Source organism: Brachyhypopomus gauderio, chromosome 2 (assembly GCF_052324685.1).
Source record: "Brachyhypopomus gauderio isolate BG-103 chromosome 2, BGAUD_0.2, whole genome shotgun sequence".
Classification (NCBI taxonomy): Eukaryota; Metazoa; Chordata; class Actinopteri; order Gymnotiformes; family Hypopomidae; genus Brachyhypopomus; species Brachyhypopomus gauderio.
This window is the reverse complement of record NC_135212.1, coordinates 49,125,625-49,148,699: the sequence shown is the minus strand read 5'-3', so window position 1 is coordinate 49,148,699 and position 23,075 is coordinate 49,125,625. Positions and strand designations below refer to the sequence as shown.

The 23,075-nt window shown below is 40.2% G+C and overlaps 3 protein-coding genes across 3 annotated transcripts; all 3 read right to left on the bottom strand.

The window, feature by feature from the left end:
* Positions 1–527: 527 nt before the first annotated feature.
* Positions 528–4,162, bottom strand: LOC143508941 (meteorin-like protein). Its single transcript, XM_076997525.1, has 4 exons — positions 3,973–4,162; positions 3,260–3,654; positions 2,402–2,461; positions 528–1,456 (listed from the first exon to the last, which is right to left on the bottom strand). The coding sequence occupies exons 1-4, from the start codon at positions 4,062–4,064 to the stop codon at positions 1,134–1,136; spliced, it is 870 nt and encodes a 289-aa protein (XP_076853640.1). The 5' UTR covers positions 4,065–4,162; the 3' UTR covers positions 528–1,133.
* Positions 4,163–6,465: 2,303 nt separating this feature from the next.
* Positions 6,466–8,978, bottom strand: cbx8a (chromobox homolog 8a (Pc class homolog, Drosophila)). The gene is made up of 5 exons (XM_076997256.1): positions 8,802–8,978; positions 8,602–8,645; positions 8,150–8,227; positions 7,990–8,056; positions 6,466–7,680 (listed from the first exon to the last, which is right to left on the bottom strand). Exons 1-5 carry the CDS (start codon positions 8,868–8,870, stop codon positions 6,895–6,897), a joined length of 1,044 nt encoding a protein of 347 aa, XP_076853371.1. The 5' UTR covers positions 8,871–8,978; the 3' UTR covers positions 6,466–6,894.
* A 5,317-nt stretch (positions 8,979–14,295) lies between these two features.
* cbx4 (chromobox homolog 4 (Pc class homolog, Drosophila)) lies at positions 14,296–22,845 on the bottom strand. The gene is made up of 5 exons (XM_076997255.1): positions 20,301–22,845; positions 20,137–20,180; positions 19,556–19,621; positions 18,033–18,099; positions 14,296–17,641 (listed from the first exon to the last, which is right to left on the bottom strand). Exons 1-5 carry the CDS (start codon positions 20,616–20,618, stop codon positions 16,310–16,312), a joined length of 1,827 nt encoding a protein of 608 aa, XP_076853370.1. The 5' UTR covers positions 20,619–22,845; the 3' UTR covers positions 14,296–16,309.
* Positions 22,846–23,075: the final 230 nt, after the last annotated feature.

Genomic DNA, 23,075 nt, shown 5'->3' with positions numbered 1-23,075 from the left:
TGAATTAGCACTGAGGACAACATGTCTGAATCTTACTCTTGTCAGGGAAAGAGCCATTGTAGTTGGATATTTTAGACTAGATATATCAGAGGAGACAAAGATACACGCTTACTCTAGTTTGTGTTTTGGAAGCACATCTATCAATGGGTTTTTGTTTCCTGTGGTATATGGTCATGGGTTCTATAGTCTCTTACAGGCGGTACACATATCGACCTGGAGTTAAAATTAAGTCTGAATACTGATCGTTCCTACATTTGTGTAGTAAAAAATATTTTAATAATATATCCATTTTTTGAGACATGACATAATTTTACATCTAAGTGCAAAGTATTTTGAGTTTTTACGTTAATACCGTTATATATATTTTTTTATCATTAATTAGTAATAGTATCCACTACAACTCTTCAGCTGTCTCATTTAAAGGAATACACACAATATGGTCGTTAATATCGCTGAGGTCATTAGATCTCTCTTTATGTTCAAATAAAGAAAACGTAATGAAGAAAATTGTTACTTTATTACAGAAACCAGTTGACATGCAATTGTACTTTTAAACAAATGAATGTTAAAAGCGTGACATTAACCTGAATTAAAAAAATTCTCAAAACTCTCCCTAAAGATATTTAAATGTATAAAAACAATGCAAACCTAAGCAAAACAAAAAAAACAACAAAGGCACATTTTTATACCCTGTATGTTACCATAGTAGTTAAATAAACATGTTCATACAATAGCCTTATTGTTATTATTCAAGCCTCTATATTTTTGGTGCAACTCCCAAAGTAGTTTTAAAACTATGACACATCTTAAATATAATTTCATAAACACACACACACACATATATGTACACAGTCATCTGTTCATATCCACACCCACTCCATGTTCTTCTTCAGATGATGTACTGCAGTTGTGCCTAAGACGGTTTTCTGTCATTTTTCAGCAGCCTTTTGGAAAGAACACTGGGTACTGACATATAAAGGCATCAGAGCTGTGCATCTCTGCAGAGAGAGTGCCAAAAACAAACAGCCATTTATCATGTCGTGTCTTTGGTCTGCTCTGAGCACTGGTGTCTCTTGCCAGATGGCCTCGAACAGTTAACAAATAATGAAATGCATAAAGTTACTAGATTCTTCTTAGTCAAGGGGGAAATCACAGGGGATCTTCTGTGCCGCCCTGGCTGAATGGTAGAGGGCCTGGAAGTCTCGGAAGCGGGGGGCGCAGCCGAGCCAGGCCTGCCCAAAGTGCTCCGCCCCGGTGAAGAGGAAGAGGCCGGGCCCTGCCCTCACCTGGCACTGCAGGAGGGTGTGGACGTGGCCGTGCCAGTGCCCCCCAGAGAGGACAGGCTCCCTCTCAAACACTCCACTGCGCTGCCGATACACCCGGGCCTCCTCCACCTCTATTACGGACATCTGCTGCTCAGGATCATGGGATACGTTCCGTATGCAGCCCCGGATCACTAGTGGATCAGAAAAGGTGTTTTTTGACTCATAGATGTAATTTCCATGAATTTGTTTGTGCATGTGCTAGAGATTAGGAAAAAACATTCATACATTCATACAAACACAAAGGACACACTTTTGTGTGTGACAAAACACAAGGACCCCGTAGCACCAATATTCTTTAAAGTAAAATCTTTCCATCAAAGAGAACCCTTTCTACCACCTTTCCTAAAATCCTTCCTCCCCCCCATCACGTCGTGTGGCAGTGTGGTAGGAGAAAGCCCCTCTCCCCCTCATCAGTTACACTTTCATTACCCAGCTATTTTCTCCCATCAAAAAAATGTCTGATGGCGATTTGTGGGATTAGGGCGAAGGGGTCAGGCTATAAATGGAATGAGTTCAAAGTAGCAGTTGCTTGCGCTCTGGTGCGGGCCTTAAAGCAGCGTGCCTGCCATTGTGTGGCCCAGAGCCCCCACATCAGCCCGGCCCTTCAGCAGAGGCAGGGAAGCAGCTCACTGGAAACAGACAGGCCCCTCACCCTGCACCCTATTCATGAAATCAATTAACCTCCGCATGCAGCAAGTCTGACAAACGCGTCGATTCACAGGGAGTAGAAATGTGTTGGCTTGTGTATCATTACAGATATAATTGTGTGTCATGAACAGTTTGTGTAGTTTTACAAAACTTGAATGTAGCTATAGCACAAAGACATAAAGACTCGCATACCCCCCCCCCCCCCCCAACCCACACACACACACACACACACACACACACACACACACACAAACTCATGCACTCCGTTTTGTATAAAGGGTTAGGGTGAAAAAATGTGGCGAGCTTGCACAAAATGAAACATGCCTGTCGACCCAAAAACAAACATTAATATTCACATAGATTGCAATTTTATTCACATATATTACTGTAATATTCACATGGATTCGCTGAAACAAACAGAATATTACCAAAATCGCTGGTGCAGATGGCCTGGAGGACCTCTGAGTCATCGCATGGTCCACAGGCGGCTAAAAGAACAAACGAAACCAGCTCATATCAGACAAAGCAGGAAGACAGCAGACGATCACATCCTGTAGCTGCACAAAACACACTTTGTTGGGATCAGTGGTTTGGGCCACGAGAGCAGACAAATTAACTTTCATCCAATATAGAAATGTCAACATCTGCTCTGAAGGAATCCAAGAGTGTTTAGAGAAATGTGAAGCACTTGACATATCCAAGAAGCCAACTCATGCCCATCTGGACAAAAGGCACTAGTCTTACACACGTGTTATGTGGAGTTAACCAAGAGGTTCCTGAGGTACAAAGGATGTGGCTAAAATTTCTGCCGGATGAGTGAAAGTCAAGCAAACATTAGCATCTCTCTCCACTTTTGTCATGAACATTCCTTATACACAACATACAATATGTTGCCATACTTGGAATTTAAGAAGTATCTGTTAAATTTTAAGACCACTACCAAAATTTTTTGACAGGACAGAATCAGTAATAGGATAGGATAGGATAGGTAGGCCTACTTGAAACATAGGTAATGAAAAACAATACAGAAACAGCAATGCTTTTTAAAATAAGTATATGTAATTTTTTTAATATTTATTTTAATCATTTCATTATTTTTGTCCAAAGCTGTTATTTCAGGGATGGAAGAAGTCAGAAAAGAATTGCAAATCTTTCCTAACCCCAGAGCTATACGTTGTTTATTGGCATATTTTATTTATGAACAGCAAACTAACTTAACTATTGATTGATTAATATTCCTGAAAGTTTGGAGTTAGGAAATCAGCCCAGCAACACAAGGGCTTTACCTTGAGTCATGGCGCGGCGACCTTTGACCGCTGGGCTCTTTTTGCGTAGTTCATATCTGAACCCGACAACACGCCGCTCCACGTCGCTCTGAGGGTTCGCTAGAAGGAATACCGCCGGGCTTTGGGGCCAGTCCGCACGAAAACAGTGAACCTGCTCGGGATGCTTGTCGTCTGCCATCACGAGGTCCAAGACACCGGAGCGCTCGACGTACACGGCAGCTCCGCGGAAGCCGCGGAAGAGTTTAATGCAGACCGCGGTGGGGCGCACGGTGGACAGGTTGGGCTCCAGGACGACCCGCAGCGCCTGGCTGGGGTAAAACCACCTCACAGAACCCTCAGAGCACCGGAGCCGCACCTGCTGCACTGATCCCAAGAAGGGTTCGCGGACTAAACCACTATTTATTAGATAGATAGATAGATAGATAGATAGATAGATAGATAGATAGATAGATAGATAGATAGATAGATAGATAGATAGACAGACAGAGCATTTTGACAATTTTTCGGGTATAAATGAACGAAAGCTTTTCATTCAGTATTTGTAATTTAGGATATTATTGACATAAAATTCCATATTAGCTATAACAACGTGTCCTACCACTGTGTGCAGTCCTTTGACCTTAAATACAGCTGTACTTACAGGATTATTATTATTATTATTATTATTATTATTATTATTATTATTATTATCAATTAACATTATGGTATCTTACCTTCCACTCCAATTGCACAAGTCTGCTGTACACGACGAAAGGAAACATAACGTTTGCAAGTACTGAAAAAAATCTCTTCCTCTCGGTGACATATTAACTCAAATGAATGTCCCTGAAGGAGAAATTATGGTCAAACATTATTCTTGAAACATGAGTACACGATCACCGGGATGAGACACCGTATTCACTTTGCAAATAAGCTTTCCGCGTGGTAAATAGAGTGCTTCACGACTTTCTCCACCCAAAAAGGGGGTGAGGAGGTCGACTCCACCCTCAGTAAGTCAGATTTATTAGGTTAACAATACTAGCGGGGACCCACATGGAGTTTTCCTACAAATTCACTGACATGACTCCGTCAGCCCACCAACGTCTTTAGATCCGCGTGTAAAGCAGGTAAAATCCTCAAATATCCCGCACACTGCGCCCACGGGTGTAAACACTTAAACATTTAAAGGCACAAAAACGTTCAAACGATTCAAAACACTGTCACTTTAAAACATTTGGAGCTAATAGCGCGATTTTATTTTGCGGCTAACAGGGGACAGCAAAACCTTAATCTGAACCTCACACGCTTTAGGGACACAACATGAAAAAAATATTGAATCGTTACTCGTAAGACAGGCGTTTTTATGTTTATGTTTACGCAACTTTGATCCAACAATCATTTAATTTTTTATAAAAAAATACATCTGCTGGACGACCACCACAAAATATACTTGCCTCTTGAAATATGAAGACAATCCGGAATGAATGTGTTGCCCGCTCAGTTCTTTTCCAACCTAGCTAATATATTCCACTGAAGCAAGGTCATGGCGACATCTTGTGGATTTTTGTGGTTTTGAATAAGTCTAGCGTACTTTTCGGAGAAAAAGGCAATCGATCATAACTTGATTCCAGGTTTATTTGACAAGTATCTCTATTAACTCGTTATACAGTTATCACCAACTGTTTAATAAAAACCGGTTATTAAAGCGCACGTCTCTCTGGACAGAGCCCTGGGAATTCGCTGAATGGAAGTCTAAAAAGGAGTTTATGTAGAGGTTTTGATTACAGACTATTTGCTATGAATTCGTGCAGTTTCTTTTATTAAACTTTAAACTGTACCCATTGGATTTTTAATAAAACGAAGTACGTTGAAAAAATATATAATTTCAGACAACTTTTGTTTGATCATACATAAATTGCATGCATCACTGAATTATCACTTATAATTATTTCATTTTATTCCGTTTCGCATGTTAATTTTTTAAGAATTTATTTATTTTTGTCAGAAACATTCTCGTATATACGTTCACGTTATGTATTTTTCACTTTGTCAGCACAGTTCCTGTTACAAATTCAGCTGATCAAAATAAAAAATTAAAATAAAATAAACTAAATACTTAACAAAGAACAAAATTTTACCTGAACGGCTAGGCCTACCATAAGTATATCTTATCTGCAGTTTAAATGCAGTTAAAACAAGAACGATAACACAGCCTCATAACAGCAGACCTAACTGGAAACAAAATTTCTAAGTAAATCTTATTTTAAATCTAAGACTTTTTGACTTATTTTTACTTAATCCTACTTCTAAACGAAGCAAATGCTGAAAAGTTGATTTACGGCTTACATAACACATTGAGTCTTAACCCAGAAACGTTCACTAAATCATTATCTTATACTCAGGAACTGCTATAATGACCTACGGACCGGCACCAAACGTCGCCTAATAACCCACAGAACAAAACCGAAATGTTTCTCATGCCGGATCCTCCTGTAATTAAATGCACACGGGAATTCTATACATTTCACCTCAAATAGCCTACATATGCTACCCAAATCCGGAGCGGCCTGCAATCACAAATGTAATTTAAAGTAGAAAGATTGCAATTTGTGATTAATCCCACATGAATTTAGATTCATCACTAATTTGATTCGTGATTGTTAGAAAGCTCACTAAAGATCTTTTCGGCACACCAATCAAAACGATTCATGAAATTAATCACTAATGCGGTGTTGTAGTTTTTCATATCGTGAAATATATTGTCGTTTATTCTTGCGCTTTATTATTTAAGTGTTACTTAAGCTTTATTCATTCAATAATAATTATTGGACTTATGTTTAAAGATCTACTGTTGCAATTCTAAATAAAAACTTACTGGAAAAGGGCATATATGTATGTTATGATGAAGGGACCCACGGGCTAAATAAACGGACTACATTTATGCTTCTGATGTTAAACTATAATAGTTCACTTATATACACTAAAAACAGCTTTACAAAATTTAGCAGCTAATAAAATAGATAATCAAACACGACTAGGCGTCATGGTCGTAATTATGAAACAACAAATGAAAATTTACTAAAAAAATAATTCACCGAAAAATCACCGGACGAAATAATTTGAAATGTATATAGAACCAACAAAAGTAGATATATCTGCACCATAACATCTCGAGTTCTTGGAGCGCCTTACTTGAATTAAAATCTACAGTATATAGCACCACACAGTTTGCATTAATGGTCATATATTTACTTTGTGCTTTAATACAGACGAAAATGTTGGGCCTTCAGATATACACAAACTCTGATCAGACAATACAATAAAGAACACGTGATACAAGAGGAAGTCACCGTTCCCTCTAAATAAAGGTGCCATGAGTGGACAGTCATTGTGTAACGTTATCTGCGCCATTATAGCTGACGACGGTTGAAAGAAAAAAATTGGTGGACTACACAAAACTTTGGAAGTAAAAAAATACGTTTCATTTTCATAGAAAATACGAGTGGAAATGTATATGCTGATTATTTGTTTTGTTACATATATACAATGTCGCAAGACGTAATTTATACAGTTAGAGAGTTAAAAGTACAGAAATACGAACTCGTAAATGGTTATAGAACTTTTCATTTACATCAGTCACCCAGTGAGGACACAACTCATCTTTTTTCTTTGAAGAAGCCTTTGTCTGTGGAACTCTCCTTAATCGTTACAGTCAAAGAGTTACTTGTTATATCTGTCACGACAATTTTCTCCGTATTTCTGAGACACGGGGTCCAGGTTTCCTCGGTTTCATCTTCAAGCATCGTTAGTGACACTGGGAATTTTGGAGACAAGCGGTCATCCGATAACTCATGGGAGCGAAACACGTTTTTGGAAAGCTGTATAATCTTGGGGTGTTGATCTGATGTGCCACTTGAACGTTCCTCAGTCTCACGTCGCCCATCACACCCTTTTCGCAGTGCGCCTCCAAGCCCAACACCGACACTTGACCCGATTTCACTTTGTTTAGGAGCGGTACTCGTCTGTGTTAACTGGCTAGCACCACATTTGGACGGTTCTTCCATAAGACGAGCATGTCTTCCCATTTTAGAACGATTAAAACACAAGTGTTCGTCTGCCCTCCTTTTAACGGGTTCGGTGGACAAACATCCACTAGGGTTATTAACTGGGAAACGCAACTTTTTTGGCGCATTATCGAAGTCCATAAAGCCTTGAGATGAAGGCACTGGAGGTCGAGGTCTTCTTTCTTGCTCAGGTGGTCGCAGTCGGACACTTTCTCCCCTGTTGACAGTGCTTGGTGGGAAAATGGTAGGCACAACTGTCCGCAGGCCTTCTCTGGCTCTGGGTATGACCACCGGCTCCGCAACAGGAAAAGAAACTCGAATCTCCCGTGACATCTCTCTTCTATATTCATAACTTCTAGCTTTGGCTTTAGCTTTCGCCTAAAACATAAAAACAACAGTACACAGACTCGGTTACAGTTTATCTGCATTTATTTCAATTCTGAACAAACAAAGCTGTTTATGATAAAAAAAACTTAAATGAAGTTGTCGTCACTCCTCACAATGATCTGGGTATAAAATACAGTCCATAAGTCAGCTACCATAAGTAAGTAAAAATGTAAAGTAAAAAAAAAATTTTCATAAAACTCAAATTATGTTAAAGCAACAAAATCAACTTCTTATAAAAGTCAAATATTCAGAATCCAGGTGGACTATTAAGTTAATAATAATAGCAAGCTCTTTGCTCACCTTTAACAAGAAAGTCTCTGGTTTCGGTCCCCTTTTCTTCGGTCCATAGAGTTCCCTCTCACGCTCCCTGTGACAATGAGAAGCAGCTCACGTTTGTCAAACTGCAAATACCAAGAACTCAAATATTTATAGAAACGCTGGAAGACGGGACGACGCGCACGCGCGCACTCGCCTCTCCCGAAACGCGGCGAACAGACGCTCGTCCAGAATGTTCTCCTCCGGTTCCCACGTGCTGTATCTGTAACGAGAACGACGAGACTCGGATTAACGTCGAAATAAAAAAAATATAAGTATAATCGTTCATTTAAACGAAGTTGTTACGACAACTGCCTACGGATCAAACAAGCGAGCAAATCGGTCATGAGCGACCTGGTGGCGGGCCTGGTGAACCTCACACCCGTTACCGGAGCCCGTTACCGGAGCCCGTTACCGGAGCCCGTTACCGGAGCCCGTTACCGGAGCCCGTTACCGGAGCCCGTTACCGGAGCCCGTTACCGACCTGCTAGCACTCGCCTTCGATAGCAGCCAACCCAAGCGAGCTAAGCTAGCCCACGGCTACAGACACCAAAGCAGCCGAGCTGCTCCACCCGAACGCGGACCCGTCCGACTCACTTGTGAGACCAGCCCCGCCACTTCACCAGATACTCCATCCGCCCCTGCAACACAAGCCGCGACAGCTCAGCACGGGCGGCCGCTTGGGCGGCGGGCTAGCCGCGCCACACCGCCGGCTAGCCTTCGCCCTCCTAAACTCAACCAAACCAAGACATTAAACACGTCTCTACTCGTCTAGCGAACCAGAACCGTGCACGTACTCGCCGTATGCGGCGCTTGGTGATGGACTCGGCCGCGAACACCCGCTCCCCGACGGCCGACAGCTCCATGTTCCGCCCCGGCCTCTCCGAGACAGCCCATAATACTCGCTCTGAGCGACGTCACCACGTTCTTAAACTGTTGCCATGGGACCCGGAGTCGGCGGGACCGCGCTTGACCCGCGTTCATTGGTTGGGTCGTTGCTACCGTGAACGTTTTAGTCGCCACGGGAGGGGGAGGAGTCACGGTGTCCTTTTCGAGGAAGTGACGAAGGTTTCGGTTGAGGACGGCGAGTCGTTCCGCGAAATTGTTTCGTTTCTATTCGGTTCTAGTGCGTCGAGTGCAAAGCGTTGTGCGTCAAAATAAATATTTTCATATTTTAAATGAAACATAGCAGGCGAGCGTAGTTTTATATGCCGCTGGGCTTTGTTTTGTCGGATGTGAAGACTGCAATGCTGAAAAAGGAAAAATGTCACGTAGTCTGTATCAGAAATAGTGGCCTTACCTCGATCTGAAATAACTATTTCGTTTAATGACACACACCTTAATGTTCCAGTCTGCTTGAATATAGATTAACAATAAAGAGTCAAATTCATATTGTATTAGGGCGCTATTTTAATGTAGCTCTAATCTGGCAACATGATGATTTTTCAAAGTATCAATAGCAAATCTGGAGATTACACTGATGCGTTTTGACCAAATGAGTCAATGCATATATTTAACAAATATTAACCAATTATCAAGCAAAAAAATAAAATAGTAGTAGTTGTTATTGTTGCTATTGTATTCATCTGCAATAAAATAATTGTGTTTTTTGTGTGTGTCGACAGTAGCCGATATAAACATAACATCTAGCTTTGAATAGACTCACCTGGGACGGAAAAGGTGTTCCCAAAACTAAGATTGCGATATTATCTACAACTACAACAAATACTAAAGCAGATTTAGTATAGGCTACCGCACAGAGAATAAACAGCAGCCTTAAATGTCGTAGCCAATATCTAATTGAGATGGCCAAGCTTTACCGTTTTCAGCTCTGGTAAAACCAGAGCAATTTTGAAGAGCTATTATCGAGTACTGATACGCCGGTGTGTGTCCAAAAGAAGCGATGAAGCGGTGGTATAATTATAAGTATAAGTAAGAGTAATACATAATCAACAAAATATCAATAGGCTAGTAATAATAAATGTAATACTAATTTATTACTACTAATAAATTTCTTTTAGCATTTGGAATTAATAATATAGGGTTGATAATTACGATTTGTGATGTACTTATTTTTACAATAAAATTGAAGCAGTAGGTCTAATTGCAGTATTGTTATAATAGCAAATGTTTTTTGTCCCTTTTGATATTATAGAAAGAAATACAATTTTGGACTCGTGTGTGTGTGTTAAGATAACATGAAAAATATCAATAAGGTTTTTTTCACACTGAACGTTTTTGATGTTTTTTAACATTCAAATTAGTGGTAAAATTATACAAGGTAACAAATATTACGAATTCTTGTATGCACCATTTAATAAGAATTGTATTACAAATTAAATTATACTTTAATTTAGACAAGCAATTATTACAGCAGCCGTCGAAACATTCTTTTTTAAATCTGCCAACTCTAATCAGCAAAACACCCGTAAACTAGCCTATGTATGTGTGATTCGATATTTAGTTTACACATATTTCGACTATTCGTATTGGTACGTAGGTTTATTTATTCGTTTTATTTTGCTACCAATTTCCAATGTTAACTAAATAGCATCATATTAAGGCTACTGACAACGAAACTCACCTATTTCACAAAATAATAATAAGCAAATGTAAATTAATAACAATTTAAGTAATTGTAGGACAAACGCAGAGGGAGAATCACCTGAACAGTAAACTGGTCATCAAGGACAAAGCATCAAAAACTTACATAGCGATATTAGTCTAATGCACCATAATATAGCTGCTGAACCTAACAACCAGACCATACACAATGTGTAAATAATTATTTTAACTAAACGGTAACAACACCAACTAAAAATACAAATAACCTAAATCCCATAAACCGTCATGAAAATTGCGGAATATCAAGTACAGATCATTATAATCGTAGGATCATATGTCAATAAATGAATCGCAGAAGTATTAAATGGAAAGACAGCAACGTAGCCTATATTTATTAAATAGTCTTTCCTGCTTTTGAGCTTGATATGTGTGCGTTGATACTGATGTGCAAACGACATCGTATTTTTGTATTAGTTATTGGATTTGGGCGATAGCTGCTGCGTATGGGAGGACAAAGAGCCGTATAGGACAAAGAGACAGAATAAAACGATCTCTGCTAGATTCGAGTGGCCAATACCTACAAAATACATTCTAAAAACCGAATGCTATTGCATTCTTAATTAAAATAATTTCCCCTGATTTAGGCAGCAGCGATTAAATGATCGATGCGAAGGCTGTTTGGTGACGCAGTCGGTGGGTCGGCGCGTGTCTGCATTGCTGCAATGGCGACAGTCGCGGCTTTACTGCACAGTGCTGCACGACCTGTAAACATCACATTTGATGACTTTTAATTGATCTACAAGGCCACTCTGACATGTAGATATTAAGCAACGGAGCAAAAGTGTTTCGGAAACAACTGAAACGCCTAATGTCGGTTTTAAAAATGGATGGGTTCAGAAATAGACCAGTGATAGGTCTCCTGCTCACCTGTCAAAATTACAGGTTACCACGTTATTACTTTAGGTTTCTCTCTCTCTCTCTCCCCCTCCCTCTTTCTCTCTCTCTCTCTCTATCTATCTCTCTCGCTCATTCTACTCAATGGTCTAATTTTGTTAGGCTACATGTTCTAAACGCAAATAATGTCACTGAAAACTGAATAATATTTTGTTGAACTGTAAAATAAGGAAATAATAAATGCCCTAAGTACAATATCATGCTGCCTTTGGTCATGTTTGCAGTTTGTGGGAAACCAAATGAACGTGCGGAACGAGATTGCGGGATGACAGCGGGATGACAGCGCCGGTATAGTGACGGTCACTACGAATTAAACACCGCACAGTAAAATAACGATCACATCTTCGTTTACTGGGTGCTTTATGTGCGTCTTATATAACGTCTTACACACACACACACACACGGAGCGGGTGATGGGCTACAACCTCTGGTCATTAAATATGCCGAGTTTTCGACGGTACACGGAAGACGTGCTGTTTGCGGTCTTCGGCGTATTCAGGTTAATTTCGTGTACCAAGGCGTCAGTGTATCGTGTTATTCCCACAGTGATATTACCACGGTGTTATTCCCACAGCCTGTGTTCAGTGATGTGAATAACTGCACGACAGCCATTTTCTTTTCTCCAGCTGCGGGAACATTTTTCAGCCGCTAAATGGTCGCCGTGATTAACGTTTCTTCCAGACACAGTAATGTGAAGGTATTGCGGGTCTAACACTGGGAGGTCAAAAGCAACGTGTTAAATACATAAAGGTGTAAGAGATACCGGCAAATCAATAACTGATATTGAAATGCGAGACTCGCTGAAATGGAGGTAACTTTTGAATAGCCACGTACAATGTCCCGTTTTAAACTGATATGATTTTTTTAAGTGTCGAGTCTAGTTGGCTGAGACGTGTTTACCAGACTACATGCTGACCAGAATACTTCCACACTTTCCCTTCGTGGTGTAGTTGACAAACCAATGAATGTGGTTTTGCGTATAGACGCAACTGTTGCAAACAAGTGCAACACAAATGTAGTTTTTGCCACTTCGTGACTGCAGAAGTCAAACTCCACTGTCGTATTCATTACGTAGACGTACAACGACAATGCAGTACAGTTTTTGAGTGCTTACGGTGTTATTTCTTATTAAATGAACAATTCTTGATACTTACAGCGTAGTCTAAATATCATACCCAACTTATATATTTGCATAAATTAATTTCGGAGTAATTAGATTGGAAGTTTTATTAAAATTTTCATTCCATTCGTATCATTTAACATCCGTCTCCTTATTGATTCGATTCCAAGACTAAAACCTACCAGAAAAGCCTTTCGTCAACTTGAAATGAACTCTCATTAGCTGATGCATAGGAATTGTTGAGCTGGAAATGTAATGTTTCTCGATTATAGATGTGGGTCCGATTTAAAGGGTTATTACCCGTTAACACCGACATATATGCTATCTATTTCAGTCAGTGATTTAAAAGTGAACCTTTACTGAATTGAATCACGAGTTAAAACTCGACCTCTAAGCGTATTTTTTGAACCGAGAGATTTTTTTTAATGGATAGCCTATATACTGATTTAATATTATGTACCTACTACTGTAATGGTGTAGTACTCAAAGGGCATATTACTGAAATCTGAAATATTACTGAAAGGGGACAATAATAACTATTACTCATGGTACACAAACTGCAGCTGTGTACTACATCAAAATCCGGATCGAAGTATTTTAAATAGGTTAGCCTTGCATTTTAACTTTTCTCTGAAATTAATCTCATCTGTGATGTTTAGTTTCATGTCATTACAGGGTCTGTGTAAAGGTGACTAAAAAGAAATGATGTTGCACTCAAGTTTGAAAATCTCTTGAGTGGCCAACAGGTCACAGTTATCAACTGAAAATATTCAGTATCTTGCGACTACACTATGTTTTTAAAGGCCATTTTAACATATACCAGTGAGAGGACAAGAGGCTCCAAAAGCTTGAAAAGTTTCAATGTGACATTATATAGTGCAAGACAGTAGGTAATATTGACTACCATTTTATGAGTTCTCTGTTCTGGTCTGAATATCAATGAAACTGAAGTGCCTATTAGACCTGCATGTGCTGGCACACGGGCATCGTGTGTTTGGACACATGTTCACCATTACACAGTAATTACACATTAATTACTCATGTTTTGACTGTACATTACCATTACCACATGTGGATGACATACGAAGAGTGTGGCTGCTGAAGAGATCACATTACAGACTCTTGCTGTAAAGGGACCAGCTCTTTCCTAGCCATGAATCACTGCAAATGAACTGCAAAATGATCTTAACCTGCTATCCAGACTTTAGTGTTTGTTCTAGGTTTATAATTTAAGGCAATCATGCAGCGCAAGCACCAGGTTTCTTCTTAGGAGACACTGTGTCCTCAGAGGACACCATGGACTTTGGCTTTACTAGGCCCTGGGTCACGCTTACACGACAAGGACTAGCAAGCCTTTATTAAGTGTTCTATATAACTTTGGTTTGTACTACTGCAAAGTTGGATTGTGTTTGTTCTGAATATATCACTGAAAATTACTTGAAACAAAACACAGATGTTTTGTTTCAATTTAAAAACATGAAGGTTACTTGTAGGACAATTTGTGGGCAAAATTACACATAACAGCACGCTTCCAGTCTCTGGGACTACTCAGTGCAGATAACTACATGCAAGTAATGGACTAGGACTTACAAACATCTTTAAAAAATAAATGACCACACAGAAATGCTCTGCAACACAACCCTTTACTTCGATGCCTTTATTCCTTTATCAAAGATGACTTTTACTGAGTTTCAGTACTGTGTGCATTTGGGGTCGAGTTCTGAAATGAACAACAGATATGAAGACGTGTGTGTAGAGAGCAGCAGTGTAGTTCAGTACATCTTCACAAGGACCCCAGGCACATGGTGTAGGGTGAGCAAACCGGGACTGCACAAATGAAATGAGCTAACCACACCTCCGTCTTAATATCACTGAAGTTGACTCCATGTACTACATGGAAAAGTTAGGATCTTGTTTGTTTGTTATTTTTGGTTTGGTCAAAAATGCTTATTTTCAAACAGATGACTAGTATTGTGCTTTCAGCAGTCTAGCCAGACATGATGGGTGGCTACATAGACTGGGACTGGTCAGTTCTACTTAAGGACAGGACCAGTACTGTCATCACTTCTGTCACCTGCCACATGTGCTCACTGGCTAAGGTACTGATAAAGATTGTATCGCTACAGTAAGCTTTGAAAAATATTGGTACCATACAAAATCACTGTGTATTCTGTATCTCATGTTCATTTAAGGCAAATTTTGTCTCTAATGTAGACTACAGTATATTCAGCATTTTCTCATGAAAAATTACTTTAACTAATACACTTTAGCAGCAGTTGTACAATTGCCTGTGCTACAGGGTTATGCGTTATAAAATAATCTGACCGGTCATACCTTGCTATTATGTCTCGTTAAAGTCAACCTCTGGTTAAAAAAAAAAGTTGCATGACAATAAGCAGGTTAAATGTGAATAAACATGAAGACCTTTAGGTTAATTTACATTTCATGACAAATATGTCATGATATTCCAGAGACATGTTATGGTAGCTATACGCAACAATCAGCATTGAAAATCACAATAGTATAAAATGGAAAATTCACTCTCTTAATCAGTGTAATACAGGCTTTCTTCATTTCTAAGAGACAAATCATCTTAAACAATGACAAAGTGCAGCTTACATATTTAATGTTTAGGTGAAGATAACCGTCCACACTGAGGTGAGTCTGACTGAGCTTTCTTCATTTTAGGGGTGGGTAATATTACAATGCTATTGTTATCACAATGAATCACATTCCAATACACATTTCTGAGCATATCAAGGATATTGTTGGTACACTGACCAAACTGTAGGTTTCATACATTTTACACCAGGCATAAAGAGTCTGTAAACAACAACCAGTGTTGTCACACTTACAAATTAAAACTGAAATGAGAAGTTAATCTGTAGTTAATCTGTAGTTAATATGATGTCAGCCGATTATTTTTTCTGCTCTCATCAACAGCATTTTGGCAAAAGGTGGAATAAAATGTTAATGTCCTCCCAGTATTTAGGTTTTCTTTGACTTCACTGTTTTAGCTTGTTAGCAAACCTCAACAAAATCAAATATCCTGGTACATTATGTGCATTGTTTTGTATTAATATAAGCATTATTACATTGTAAAAATGTTCAATCACCCACCCCTACTTCAACATTGCACAAAAGACCTAAAGGCTAACACACCCTGCAAACATATGCTATAAGACTTTGATATTGGAATCAATTACTTAGAAGTGCAAGGCAACATGCCCTTTGATTAACTGAAAACCCATTTGACATTAAGGTCAATTCAGATTAAACTCATTAAAATGACAACCACATTTGCACGGAAGGTGCAATATTGTAAACGGTAAGAAAGCACTGAAGAAAGCAAGGTGGTTAAAAGAGATGATTACAATAGTGTTGGTTCTCAGCATGAAGTACACATGTCTATGTTACCGTCATGCCCATTGAGTGAAGTAGCTCAGCTTTTTAAGTGCTTTTTCTGTGACACTATAGCGAACTCTTAACCTCAGTGTATTTTCTCCAAAACAAGCAATGTGCATGTACAGGCCTTCAAATATCCCCAATTAAATAAAAACTACACTGCAAAAAGGTTATTAGTTACACATGTACAGAATTCTCATAATAATTACACCTATACAAATCCATGGATCAGTTGTCCTCAGTGTATCAAATCAGTGGTCATTAAATTGAGACATATTCCTTAAACGTCACTGTGAGACAATTTGTTGTGACATCCGTAATGATAATGTTACCAACAAACGGATTAAAACAACTAACTGGCTCTTCAAGCTTCTCTGAAGTCTGCGGTACGTCCTCCATGGTCACATGGGACTCTGTGGGGTCTTCTGTTTGTAGCCTAGTCCTTCCACAGCTCAAATCTATAGGTTCTTCAGGAATGGCATCAGTACACTCACAGCTGTAAGCTCTGGTGGTGTTACGGCCAGAGTAATGAAGGTCTATGGGTTCCCTCTCAGGCGATGAAAGGACTGGGTTTGGAGCACTGATACTCCTGGAGCTGAAGAACCTCTTACAATCGCTGTTGCTCTCATTAGGGTCAGATAGGTTGCGCTTACGGTGGCTGTGCTGGTGTGTTGGAGAGTTCCTCTGGGAAGCCATGTCTGTCTGAGCCGAAACTGGTGAAGAACCGGGTTTGGTGGTCAGCTGCAGAGGCCGATCGTCTGCCAAACCAAACTTATCCACTGCATGCTCCGTTTTGTGTTCCACCTCAATATCAGGTTTCGTTTTTGAGAGCTCAAACTTTTTGTGGGGCACTTTGTGAACACATTCACCGAGAGCAGAGGCACTACTGACACCATGGTCTTCCAAAAGTCCGTTCTCCTGGCTTGATGTCACTGGTAGAAGATTGTCGGTGCTGCCATTTATAATTTCCTCAGTTTGCTGTGGTTTCTCCACTGTGGAAGAATCCACACTTTTCACTTTGGATGGCTGGACCCCGTTATCCATGTATTTGCTCATCACAATGACAATCCGGCCATTTTTGTTTTTGTTCCTGATTATCTTCATCTTGCTGCTGATTCCACTGGGTTCTTTAGAGCTCGTCTTCACCGTTTGATCCTCTTTATTAGCAGTAGCAGGCAGTTTACGCTCTGTGGCCAGCTCCTTCACTTTATTTAAGCAGTCAGGATCCTTATCCTGCTCCCTGTTCTGCTGCAGGTCCGTAGGGAGGTTCCACCCTTTAATGGACAAGTCGTGACCTTTGACCTCTTTAGGCTTTGTGGATTGCTGGTCATACATTTTGGGGTCTGGCTGATAGTGATGATGCTTTTTACTGTTTAGCTGGTAAAAGTACTTCTTCTTGCCATTGATGTGTGGTTCTGCTGATATGTCCTTGCTGCAGGGCTGGTACTGGTGATGTTTCTTGCTGTTAAGCTGGTAATGCTGAGGATGGGGGCGGTGCATTTGAAGTGAATCCACTTTGAGATGGTTCTCCTCATCCAGCGATGTCTCCTGAAGACCAGCAAGGATGCTAGATCGCCGTGCAAATGCAGGTAGCTGAGAAAAAGAGACCAAACATCACATCACAAAGGAACTAGGAAGTGATTGAATTGGCTATTTATCCATGCGTATCTGCACGTTCTGACACTTATGACATTGGATCCTTCTAAGAGTCAGTTGTACACTATGTATCTAAGACACAATTAAACATATTTTGTCTCCTAGCAGCTTATAACATTAGAAGAGATCATATAGAAAGGAACATATTGCATACAGAATTACTCCTGCATATTAACACAATACCATAAAATCATAACCTCACAATAAGAAGAACACACCTCCTTAAACACAGTCATGTCTTAAAAGGAACGTGTGGCTATAGATACTAATGTGACTTCCTCAGAACAGTGGTAACACTATAATATAGATCAGCTGGGGCTGTGTTTACCTGGATTAGGAGGTGTTTGGGTTTAGGTCCCCTTTTGCGGTATCCAATTTGTTGTTCCTGTCTCTCTCTGAAACCAAGCAGACAAAACAAACACCTTAATTTTTGAAGACAAGCAATGGTAGTGCACAATAGTTGTTTCCTTTAGAAAACCAAACAATGGTATTTACTTGAAGATTGTGCTCACGTAGTTTCAGAAGGGTAAGTGTTCAAGCACATTCAGGAGAAGGCCTTACTTCTCAACTATATAATTCACCCTGAGTGCAACCTTGACACAATGCTTGGACAGCTGATTAAAATAATAAGACAATGTTGTAATTAGACTACCTTGCTAAAACAAGAGATGTAAATAAGATTCACTCAAGGCCAAATTCCTAAAATCCTTGCTTTGCCATGTAGCTACAAAATACCAAGGCCCATGTGACACGAAAAGGCCAACTTATCAACCTCTATTCTTTATGTATGCACAATGGCATTTAAACAAGAACAAAGCAGCACATGTATCCTTTACATGCTCCAATCTGCTTTGTCCAGAGACATTAAGAAAGGTCTGCTTGCTGCTTATATCTGATAAATGGCTAAATAAATTCCTGCTAAGGTGATGAGTGATGTTCACACTGACTGATGTTCCCTTAATTAATGCAAATTCCACTCACATGATAAATAAAATGGTTTGTCAGTAGCCAAGCACGCAAAGCAAAGGCACTGCTCTGTCACACAGAATTTAATGGCACCTACACCACTAATACCCCCCCCCCCCCCAATTGCAACGTTCTTTTGCCCATACGTGTTTATGCAAAAATCAGCACATGAGTGGTCTAACTGCTTGTTGGAATACCAGAATAGAAGCAGCTCCTCTCACTGCCTGGCACTCATCCAACAAAAAAATCAGTATGCTAAGTCAATATGAAGAGTATTGAAGGGGCCGGGAGCCTTGCTGACAGGTTCTCCTGTTTCCTTGCATACTTCTTCTGTTAAGGAGACATTTCTTCTGATCAGGAGTCAAACCCTTTTAAAATGAGCAGTTTCACTAAGTTTGCCGTCAGTCAAAATGTTTAAGTGTCCCAAAGTTGTTTTGCTGACAGATGAATAGATAACAGGTGCTGCATCATATTTCTCTATCGTTTTTTTCCCTTTGGTCTTCAGTTCAGAAATGCACATAGCATGAATGGTACTGACATAACGCAGAGTGCAGCTTTTACATAATGCATGGTTTTTTTTTCATTGTGCGTGAACGTCCACTCTTTACATAGATTTTTTTTTATTCTGCATTGATCGTCTGTTTCGTATAACTTTGAACAGTATTGTAAACGGACTGTTTTGGTGTATTATATACACACACTGTAAAACTGTTAGACAGCAACCATCAAAGACGGCCTTTGTAGTCGTTAGGCCTTGCTGAAGGGGCTGCAATCAATCTTGGGCTTCACCGCGAGACAAGCGGTGACTGTGCAGGGGCCCCGCCCCTCCTCCCATGACCATATAAGGGCATTACTTCAAGTTCAGCTATTCGTCTTCACTCTCACCTGTTCTGGAAAGCGACGAGAAGACGTGGGTCGAGAATGTTCTCCTCCGGTTCCCATGTGTTGTATCTGTAAATAGGTTAAGACAAAATCATAAAATGTGCCTTTAACGCCCCTACTTTGACTCAAATAAGCATGGTAACAAACTGCGATTCGCAAATGAAACGTATGAGCTACGCAGGACTACTCTGTAACGTTTAGCCTATTCAAAATGAAGAATAGAAATACATGCAAAAACTTTGTCATGAGGACCCACGAGGGGAATCTGTGCAAAACGGACCTCTTGTTAACAGCATTTCGTGTAGTCAACAAAAGGAGGCTACGCGGTGGCCATTTTAACATCACTGTACTTTCAAGTGGATCCGCCAGCTATGCAGAAATAATTAAAATCGGATAACATGGCAGATCGCTCCCCCCCTCTCGCTGGCATAAATTAGTGATGGAATCCGTGGCTACATGTGAAACACACACCTCTCCACCACCTCCTCCTGCGCCCCACACTGTGTGCCATTACATTTACAAAATAACAAGAGTTCAGAAACACAGTCGGTGCTGGTATAAAACGATATAAAACGATGCCTTACTTTGGGGACCATCCTCTCCACTTGACCAGATACTCGACTCTTCCCTGCAACGTGCAAGATTCGTGATGAGTTTCGGGTTAAGCACAAACAAACAAACAAACAATGGCACAACCGAAATGCCCTACGACATTATCAACAATAACTGTAGTTGGCGGTGGTTTCACCTTCCTGATGCGCTTCTTCTCGATGCCCTCCACCGCAAACACATGCTCCCCCACGGCAGGTACATCCATTTTCGCTCCAAGGCGTTTGAGGCGAGCGGAGCGATTTACGCGTCTATCCGTTGATGCTTTCGCTTCGTAAACGTATTCGTGCGAGTTTTTGGAGCTACCGTGGCTTAGATTGAATCGTTCCCCCCGCCCTGTTTCTCTCTCCCGCTGAACCCCGTTCGTATTTCGTTCCTCGTTAGCGATAAGCAGTGAAATACACTCAGTGCTGTTGCTACAGGAGAGTTCACGCAATAGGCAGGCTGGTGACGTCATGCGGGAGGGGGTTGGTTCACTAATCCCACAGAGAACCTGCTGTAGGACTGGGTGGCAAATATTGTAGTTACAATACACTCCAAATATTGCAATCACTCTGCACGGTTGATTGTAGATGCAGAATCGGTTGCATAAATGGACACAGTACAATCCTGCTTCATTCCGCTCTTTCTCCGTCCCATTCTAATCTCGAAATATGAATAATTAGTGGTCAAATAAACTTAAGTGTTAAGTCTATCGGTGAAGGTCAAATGGGGGGTGTGAAGATGTTATTCAGAATGCGGTGCAGACAAGTTGATGTATTCGACATTAGACTACCAAAAACCTATTTGCCAAGTCATGCTTCGGATAATAAGTTCATTTTGCAACCTATTTACGGTAGCTGTCATAGTGTAACACATATGTAAATGCAGTTCATTTATGACTTGTGCATTCGTGTATAGTGCAGGCTATGGTGAATACAAAATGCAAGAAAGCTTCGTGAAATTAAGTTTTCTCAATTTGCGCGTGGCATTAGTAATTCTGTTAGGCCTAATACTGACAATTATCATTCAAACTACTTAGACTTATACGAAGTAATGAGCTATATCCATTGTATACTGTCATATAATTTCTTCCATAAAATGAGCTCTAAATATATTTTTGCATGACAAAATCCCATTATTAGTAAGCTACAGGCTACCAGAGAAATGTAGGTCAAATAATTCCTATGCTGTATTCCATTCCCTCCGGAGTCTCTTAAAAACAATTTTAATACCACAATACTTCTCAACACTGCTGACTTAACACTTGACGATTAATTAAACTGCCATTACAGCCCAGAAATACTACATTTTCATACAACGACTTGACACCGCGATAAAAAAAAAAAAACCCATCCGCGATACTCCACAAAACGAACACCAAATCGCAGCTGTTATGTTTAGTTATGTGACATTGACGTGCTCATAATACGACTACAGCTTTTGCTATTCATTATTATGTGTACAATATATTTAGGGAATGATTAATTGGTTTCACGACAGCGGCCAACGAATAAAATTGAGCCACTGAAGGGTTAACGTGGAGCTCGAGGCGGCAACAGCCGACCTATGGCGAGACGAGCCCGCGATAGCGCTACCCGTCCTTATATGGTAATAAAGAAGAACTGGCAAAATATCACCATTACTTGTGATTAAAAGCGTAAAAATCATACCCACAACGTGAAATACTTAAAATTATGCACAACGATTCAAAGATCACGACGGGAAATGGTTTACAAAGAGAGGAAATGGATCGCTGTGCGAAATTTTGCCCCTTCGTATTCGGATGAGACGTGAATACGCCCTGCTGCAAAAAAAAGCGGAACGAGAAATGAACGATGGTGTTACTGTACCGCTGATATGCTGCCATTGTTTTACACTCACGCCTTAAACCAAGCGCATCGTTTGCGGAGGTAATCTACTCCGCCGGTCCGCTAATAGGAAACGTGATTTTAACCCAAATGCACATTATCCACGCGGCAGTAGCAGCAACTAGGAATACTATGTTTCAAAGGTTTACAGAGACATCAACCTGTGATGTGAAAATAATCGACAGACAAAAAAAAAACTTAAAATTTGCGTTTGACCTTGACGTCTTGAGTCAAGGTTATTCTAGACGAAATTATGGAGCGACTCAAAACCTTCCATTCGCTATATGGCACAGTATTGCACGACCAGTCTTTACCATTTTATTCTCAATGGGAGAACGACTTTATAAAACCAGTAATTGCAATGCGCCAGCATTTTCTTCTGCAGTTCTCAGACCTCGGGGTCTGGTGAAATAACAAGGCTGCTAAATTAAAGCTGCAAAGAATTAACATAAATGTAAATAATTCAAATGTGAATGAGAATAATTCAAATATAAATTGAAGGCACAGAATTACTAAAACTAACCGTAACTTCATTTTCAATCCTTTTCCTTGACAGAACTGTGTAAACTTTTTCTTTGGAACACCCCCAACAGTACCATACTTCTTGTTTATAAGGCCAGCCAAAAGAGCCTGTGTTGACTATGATTATCTTCTCCTCTGCTGCTTGAACAAATGCCCTTTTGTGCTCATATTGCTCCACCTTTCCTAAAACTATTATAAGAGAATCTCTAAAGACTGGCAAACTGGTCTGCAATCAGTAGCAGACAGCATCTGACCTTGGCTAAGGGTCCACTCAAGGAGATCTTAAACTGTAACCTCCGTGCCGTGTCTCCAAGTACAGACTCTCTCAGGCTCTTTCACACAAAACAGGAGTCTGCTCATTGAGTGCCTGGCACCAGAGTGCCAAAGAAAGAGAGAGAGAGGAGAGAGAGAAAGAGAGAGAGAGGGAGAGAGAAGCTCCCATTGCCCAGCCAAGCGTCACATTTATCCTACCATAAAGGGATAAAGAAGAGGATTGGTGAAGTGCTAGAGGGGTATTAGGAGAAAATGTTAAGAGGGGCCTG